Raw genomic sequence first — 8,064 nt, 5'->3', positions numbered from 1 at the left:
TAAACATCTAAATAACTTTGATTTCGATAGAAATAAGAGGAACTAGAAAACTAATCCCACAAAAGATGAATGATAAACTACGATGTAAGGCAAAATAAAGAAGAAATTAGAAAGGGAAATTAAGTTATATATATATATATATATATATGATTGCATGCAAAGGCAGTAAAGTAGTGTAGGAGATAGTGTTTTTGATGCTTAGAAATGTTGTAGACAGGATCATAGTGTTCCCTTTAAACTAGCTAGCAGGAGCAACTTGGTCACATGTTAAAAGCTTGTAATTAAAATGTCAAAAACTAATATTCATTGATTGGTCAACCTAATCAATGATATTTATGTTGTCTTATCTTGTGTGCTACCAGCAACATGCTTTGTTTTCGTGGATTTTGCTAGCTCTGAGATTAGGTTCGGCTTTCAGGTTTTCCAGTATAATGGTTCTCCATGATTGATTTAGAGATAGATTGAAGGCTATGTTAGCAGTATACTTAGAAGCTTCCTGAAGATGAAGCTGTTATAACAGCTAAGGTTGTTAGCAAGTTAGTTTTGTTAGTTTTGGTTAGTTGCTCGGTTAAGGTGGTTGTATTAGCAGCTGATACAACTAAGAGTAGTAGTATATAAGGAGCATCAATCTTGTACTCAAACACACATTTTACATAATAGCAATATCTAGATTATATTCCCCTGTTATTCACATTTCCAATATGGTATCATTTGCCAAACGATCCTGACTTTATTTTGTTTTCTACCGCTGTATGGAAGAGGAGGAGAAAATGTCATCGACAGCGGCAACGGCTGCTAAACCGGTGTCGTTCACATCCAAGCCGATCCAGCAAATGGTGAGCTTCATCTGCCAAGAAGCGGAGGAGAGAGCTAACGAGATCTCTGTTTCAGTTGATGTAACATCAGTTTCATTTTGTTTCTTTACGGTGAGGAAGAAGAGGGGTTTGGCAAAAGGAATCAAGAGTGCAATTCCTAGAGTTCAAACGAACAATGTACCAACAAGATGGTCACTCGCAGAGATAAAATCAGCTACAATGGGGTTTCATAAGAGTCGAATCATCGGTAAAGGTGGTTCAGCAGTTGTTTATAAAGGTTATGTTCCGTCGACTGGAACTGTCGTGGTGAAGCGATTTGATCAGTTCAACGGAAAAGCATTCACTCGTAATCTTTTCAACACAAAGTTTGCCATTATGTCCGGTTGGCTAAACCACTGTAACTTGATTCAGCTTCAAGGATGGTGTTGTGAGGAATCTGAGTTGGTCTTGGTCTATGAGTACTTGTCCAATGGAAGCCTTTACCAACACATTCACAAAACCTCAGTTTCATCAACAACTACCCTTTCATGGAGCTTGAGATTAAAGGTAGTTCTCAAGGTTGCTTCTGCTCTTTCAATTTTACATGAAGAATGTGAAAGACATATAATACACAGAGATGTGAAAACTTACAACATCATGCTTGATGACGAGTTCAATGCCAAGCTCGAAGATTTCGGTTTAGTCGAAGTGTACGAACATTGTTGCGCTTCAAGAGATGCAACGATACCAATCGGGACGATAGGATATCTGGCACCCGAGTACGTTTATACCGGTGTTCCAACTGTGAAAACCGACGTTTACAGCTTCGAAGTGGTTGTCCTGGAGGTGGCTACGGGAAAGAGGCCCGTGGATGAGAATGGAACCGTGTTGGTTGACTGGATTTGGGACCTGTGGGTGAAAAAGAAACTAATTGAGGGCGTTGATTCAAGAAAGTTGTATAGGTACAATGTTTTAGATATGGAAAGATTGTTTGTGAGAACACCTTGGATGCACGGTTGTATGTTGTATTCAATAAAAAGCTTCCAGAGATACGCAAGTGGCTCTTTGGTCAGGTTGGTGCTTGAAGGGTAGATGTTGAACAGAATCCAGTTTCTATACTGGTGCCAATGGCAAGGCTATCACCGCTATTTCTGCATAGTAGTATATTTCTTTTGTGTGTGTAAACAGAAGTTTAATTTTGTATTCATTTTGTTACTTTTGTTGCTTCTATCTCAAAGTGTCATGGGACTTGAAAGCTTCACAACTAAGAGTCCATAAAAAAAATTCAAGGAACCTTGTAAAAGAGGATGAAGAAGAAAGAAATGAAGGTGAATAAGAAGTACGACAGGAAGCATCAACACTTTCGATTCAAAGTGAACGGAAGGAAGCATCGGCACTTTCGATTCAAGAAGAACGAAAGGAAGCATCGACACTTTCGATTCAAAGTGAACGGAAGGAAGCATCAGCACTTTCGACTCAATTGTTCATCTTTTCAATTGTTCAGCTTTTGAAATGTTTCGTGACAAGATTGGAGTGCAAGTCTGTTCACGATCAGGAGAGGAGCAGAAGAAGAAGTAGAGAGAATGTTAGCAGTATACTTAGAAGCTTCCTGAAGATGAAGCTGTTATAACAACAAAGGTTGTTAGCAAGTTAGTTTTTGTTAGTTTTGGTTAGTTGCTCGGTTAAGGTGGTTGTATTAGCAGCTGATACAGCTAAGAGTAGTAGTATATAAGGAGCATCAATCTTGTACTCAAACACACGTTTTACATAATAGCAATATCCAGATAATATTCCCCTGTTATTCACATTTCCAATAGGCTAGTCGTCTCTCCCTAAAAAAATTATGTTATTATATATTTTAGATATTTTTATTTTTTATTAATTATATGTTTTCGTGTTTAGAATTTTGAAAACCATAGATGTACTCTAATGGGCTACAAGAGAATAATTGAATTTTTAAATTTCAATTTTTTTAAACATATACTTTTTTTGATATTAAATAAATTGATCTCCTTTTATAAAATGGGTTAACAGATAATATTAAACTCTTAAACATGTTTAATTCTACATCCTTTTATATAGTGTACTCGTGACAATATCAATCCATCTAAACCCAATCAATAATAAATATAAATAATATTGAATTATATAATATAAGAGTTGATTGTATTATATGTCTCTAAATTATAATTTTCATTTTAAATTGGTCGTTCACATTTCTAATTGCATCCTTAAATTATAACTCTCATTCTAAAATAGTTCTTAAACTTTTGAACATTCTAATTTCATACCTAAACTACAAACCTCTTGCCAAATTGATTCACAAACTTTTGACTATTCCAATTTTATCCCCAAATTCATGCAAATATGTAATTAGTTCCAACCATAATTTAACCTAATTTTTGTTTTTTATGATAATATAAATTGGCCTAAGTATTTTATTAACAGGGGATGTGATTAGTACATTCATATATTTTGGGATGAAATTGGAATGTTCAACAAGTGTAGGGACTAATTTAGAATGAATGTCATAGTTTGGGGATGAAATTAAAATATTCAAAAGTTTGAGGACTAATTTAAAATGATAGTCATAATTCAGAGATGAAATTGAAACATTTAAAAGTTTAAAGACTAATTTAAAATAGGGGTCATACTTTGAAGACATGTGATATAATTAACTCATAATATAATAGATTTTTTTTACTATAATTCATCACCTCAATAAGTGATGAATATATACTATAATAAACTGCTTTGGTTCGACCAAAGCAAAATGAAAAAAAATCACCAATAGGAATTGATTTAAGTGGCTTGATTTAAGTGGCAAGTAACTTGATATCGCTTAAGCAACGTTTTAAATTTCAGTCCTTGTGTATGCACAAAATTTCTGCTGGGAGACTCACCTACGAAAACTAAGTGAGTGACATGAGTCGATCCGGATTAGTCAAAACGAAATCTTGAAGCCGAAAGGAGAATCAAAGAAAAAAAAAAAGAAGGAAAAATATCCAAACATGAAGCATACAATATTGTGTTCATGCACTCTTTACTGATAAGACTGTTTAAAGGGTACCATAAGAAAGTAAGTCATAAGCAAACGATATGAGATCACAAAACCACCGCAATATCCAAATATTTTTAAAGCAAAGGATCATTGGTCTTCAACTTCAAGGCTTAGTAGCAGCCAAGGTGTTTCCAATATCGATTACGAATCTGTACCGGACATCAGCCTTCTCGAGTCTCTCCATCGCTTTATTCACATAATCCATCGGAATAACTTCAATGTCTGCTTTAATGTTGTGTTTCGCTGCGAAATCAATCATCTCCTGTGTCTCCTTCATTCCTCCGATACCGCTTCCGGCCACTGTCTTCCTTCCTATGAGCAATGAGAAGACTGGTATCTCGAGTGGCTCAGACGGTGCGCCGACCATGATAAGTTTCCCGTGCGATTTTAGAAGACCGAGGAGTGGCATAATTGGATGACCGGCAGAGACCGTGTCTATAATTCCATCAAATGTGCCCATCGCAGCCTGTTCGAACCCGAAAGTGAAAACAAATGAATTCCGATTTTCGTTTTAGCGAAAAATTATGTGTCATTGTACACAAATTACCTGTAGTTCGGCTTGGTCACGGCTAACCAAAAACGAGTCAGCACCAAGATGTTCGAATGCTTCAGCTTTCTTATTAGGGGAAGTGCTAATTACCGTCACTTTACATCCCATAGCCTTGGCAAATTTAACAGCAACATGACCGAGACCACCGAGGCCAACGATGGCAATATGTTTTCCATGTTCACCTAATCCAAAATATTTCAAAGGACTGTAAACAGTGATTCCAGCACATAGCAATGGAGCTGCAGAGTCGAGGGGAAATCCGTCGGGGATCCGAACGATATAGCGTTGATTGGCGACCATCGAATCTGAATAGCCACCGTATGTCATGGTTCCGTCGTAGTAAATACCATTGTAGGTCAATATGAGTTTAGGGCAGTAATTTTCAAGGTCGTTGGCACAACTGTCGCAGTTGTGGCAAGCTCCAACCATGCATCCCACACCCACTTTATCTCCCACCTTAACCTTTTCCACTTTGCTGCCTACTTCAGTCACTTCACCTACTATTTCATGCCTGCAAATTATTACCATTAGAATAGTAAAAATAGGGAAATGAGATTAATTTTGTTTTTTTGAGTGAATATTTTTTTATTTTTTACCGTTAATTTTAATTATCTATTTTTATTCATCCAATTATCTTAAATCTGTGTAAAACTAAAAAAAATACATGTGTAATTGCTTATCCCATATATATAGGAGCATGATCCACTTATATAATATAAAACTTTTTAGTTTTATACGTTTTTAAGATCATGTGACGAGTAAAATAGATGATTGAGATTAATAGTAGAAAATAAAAAAAATATCCATTATAAAAAAAACAAGGAGATTATCTCAATCATATATTTTTACTCATCCAACGATCTTAAGAATATATAAACATTTAAAAAATGAGATAATCTCAACCATCTATTTTTACTTTTTTGTTTTACACATATTTAAGACTAGATGAATAAAATAAATGAATGAGATTAACTCATTTTTTTTAATAAAAATCTTCTCATTTACTACTATTAATCTCAAACATTAATTTCCACTCCTCTAATATTCTTAAATCTTCATCTTAACTCATCTCTCTCTCTTTCTCTAAATATATATATATATATATATATATATGATATATGTGGGCCTTCTTGATTCCATATAGCTACTTTAGGCAAAATATAAACGACAGGTTTAGTTTTCTGCACTAAAATGAAGTGGATGTAATTGTGCATCATCAGTTTTGAATGGTTTTATGAGAGACAAGTGTTTCATTTCACGCCACTCCCATAACATGAGGCCCAAATATAATTGCCATTTATCATCATAATAAACCCACCAATTTTTGTATAGCAGTTTACAATATCTTATTGTATAAATTGGGATAGTGTTAAATATTTAAATTAAAAAAGGGTAAATTTTGTATTTAGTACCTAAACTATCAATTTTGATCCATTTTATACCTAAACTTTAAAATTTTTAAAAGCATACCTAAAATTTACTTTTTGTTTCATTTTAATACCATATCGTTAAAAACTTAACTCGTTTAGTACCTAAACTACGGTTTTGATCCGTTTTAATACCTAAATTTTTAATTTTTTCAAAACTTAAGTATGATTTAGGTACTAAACGTGTTTTGGTAACTAGACTTTTATATTTTTTTCAAAACTTAACGGCGAGATACTAAAATAAAACAAAAACTAAACTTTAGGTATAGTTTTAAAAAAATTAAAAGTTTAGGTACTAAAACAGATCAAAACTGATAATTTAGATACTAAATCCATAATTTACCTATTAAAAAATTAAAAATGATAAATATTTTTAATTAATTAATATTTAAACTAAAAAGATATAAAATATTATTATACTAAAATATTTTATAGGAGCAACAGTTATTCTTATACAAAGAATGACTTCGTCCCTGTATATATATTAATGGTTATTTCTTTATATTATTAATGGTTACTTTTCAAAGTAAATTATAATATTTTTACTCTAAATTAAAACATACATCACTGCACCAATAATTATTTGATCTATTAAGATGAGACCTTAGATTCTTTAATTAAGGTTAGAAGTTTGAATCTTGATGTTTGAGAATAAAGTAAACTGAGTTAAGAGGGTCGCTCTTATATCTGTAATATCTTATTTAGATTAATCGATCAATAGATCAAATACAAAACATTAATTTGAGGATGAATGATATTTGTTAGGTAAAATGTTAAGTGGGTGGGGTAGTTTCTATTGCCTTTTAAATTAAATAGACAGATTCCAGGCTCCACCACGCTTTTATCATATTATAGTTTTTAAGAGTTAAAATAGATGAACTTTTAAAAAAATTAAAACATTTTTAAAAAAATTGAGAAGATAATTTTTTTGTTCTTCCGGTTCTCAAGGCTTTTTATTAATTAATTCGGATCGATCCGGGTAACACACCTAACTTTCAGCTCTTAAGGCTTTATCTTGATTAATTCGAACCGATTCGGATTGCACACCTAACTTTAGTTAGAATAAAGATAATTTTAATAGTAAAAAGAGAACTACAAATAAAGACATACGTGAGAATAGAGATGAGTACAGGAAGAGACAATCATTTTCTCTAAAAATTTAAAATTATTATATATTTTTTATTTTTTATGTGTTTTTTTTACTGAAAAATTATTTTATTCCCCTAGAATTTATAAAATTCTGCCTATATATATATATAAAACTTGGAATTTGGAGAGTACTGAGTATAGATTGAGTTATGATTTGACTTAGATATCATGACTAACGGATTATGTGTTATAATTGACTCGATATCATGCATGATTAATAGATGTTTTTGTTATTTCTATTTTATTATTTAGATCAATTGATTAATAAATTGAATATTGATACTTAAATAAAAAGAAAAAAGAAAAAAGAGAAGTAAAGAAAAACAGACCCTGGAACCAAAGGGTATTTGGAGAAGCCCCATTCATTCTTGATACTGTGAAGGTCTGAATGACAAATCCCACAATACAAGACCTTGAACCGAACATCTTCCTCTCCACTTGCTCTGCACTCACCAATTCAACCCCAAACATGTTAAACAAATTCAATCTAAAAGAACCCATTAAGTGGTGATCAAAATAGAGCGTTATTCTCCCTTGAGATCTTGAGTTTGAGCAGTTTCGTTTATAGGGTATGTGCGTTATCAATAGTTAAAACAGATTATGGACGTAAACTACTATGTAATCATCTGCTTTAAAAAAACGAAGAAAAAAAGATGTGAAATGGATCACCTTCTAGAGATGTTGAAAGGAGAAAGATGACCAGAAGTGTCCCTCGCAGCCCAGCCAAAGGCCTTGATGGGGTGCTCTTCTTCCGGTGGCTTTGCCATTTTCAGACCCAAAGGATGATGATAAGCAAAGAGAGGAGGATGGTAGAAGAAAGATCTAGTTGCTCTTACATGCTTTTATGGGCATTTATAGGACATGTAAAACCTCAAATTTAGTAAAGATTAACCTCTTAAGGTAATTTAAATTTCAAATTTAGTAAATATTAATTTTATGGTATTCAGATTTATTAAATATTAACTTTAAAGGTAAACAAAATCTCAAATTTAGTAAATATTAACTTTTTAAGGCAAATATCAAATTTAGTAAAAATTTCCTTTTTAGCTAAATTATTATTTATTATTATTATTTTTGAATTCT

The 8,064-nt window shown here is 32.6% G+C and overlaps 2 protein-coding genes across 2 annotated transcripts; one reads left to right on the top strand and one right to left on the bottom strand.

The window, feature by feature from the left end:
- Positions 1 to 752: 752 nt before the first annotated feature.
- Positions 753 to 1,886, top strand: LOC120166935 (L-type lectin-domain containing receptor kinase S.6-like). The gene has a single exon (XM_039176090.1). The coding sequence runs from the start codon at positions 753 to 755 to the stop codon at positions 1,884 to 1,886; it is 1,134 nt and encodes a 377-aa protein (XP_039032021.1).
- A 2,046-nt stretch (positions 1,887 to 3,932) lies between these two features.
- Positions 3,933 to 7,793, bottom strand: LOC120166901 (probable mannitol dehydrogenase). Its single transcript, XM_039176073.1, has 4 exons — positions 7,651 to 7,793; positions 7,311 to 7,424; positions 4,403 to 4,916; positions 3,933 to 4,321 (listed from the first exon to the last, which is right to left on the bottom strand). The coding sequence occupies exons 1-4, from the start codon at positions 7,746 to 7,748 to the stop codon at positions 3,959 to 3,961; spliced, it is 1,089 nt and encodes a 362-aa protein (XP_039032004.1). The 5' UTR covers positions 7,749 to 7,793; the 3' UTR covers positions 3,933 to 3,958.
- Between the last annotated feature and the right edge of the window lie 271 nt (positions 7,794 to 8,064).

This window comes from Hibiscus syriacus, unplaced genomic scaffold (assembly GCF_006381635.1).
Source record: "Hibiscus syriacus cultivar Baekdansim isolate YM2019G1 unplaced genomic scaffold, ASM638163v2 tig00111650_pilon, whole genome shotgun sequence".
NCBI lineage: Eukaryota > Viridiplantae > Streptophyta > Magnoliopsida > Malvales > Malvaceae > Hibiscus > Hibiscus syriacus.
The sequence above is the reverse complement of the archived record's forward strand: the minus strand, read 5'-3'. Positions and strand labels throughout refer to the sequence as shown.

Excerpts from the sequence above, each read along its gene's own strand:
- LOC120166935 (XM_039176090.1), top strand. The coding sequence starts at position 753 with ATGGAAGAGGAGGAGAAAATGTCATCGACAGCGGCAACGGCTGCTAAA.
- LOC120166901 (XM_039176073.1), bottom strand. The coding sequence starts at position 7,748 with ATGGCAAAGCCACCGGAAGAAGAGCACCCCATCAAGGCCTTTGGCTGG. Across the intron at positions 7,425-7,650 it reads CCTTTCAACATCTCTAGAAG|AGCAAGTGGAGAGGAAGATG; the intron begins GTGATCCATTTC and ends TGGTGAGTGCAG. Across the intron at positions 4,917-7,310 it reads AAATACCCTTTGGTTCCAGG|GCATGAAATAGTAGGTGAAG; the intron begins GTCTGTTTTTCT and ends AATAATTTGCAG.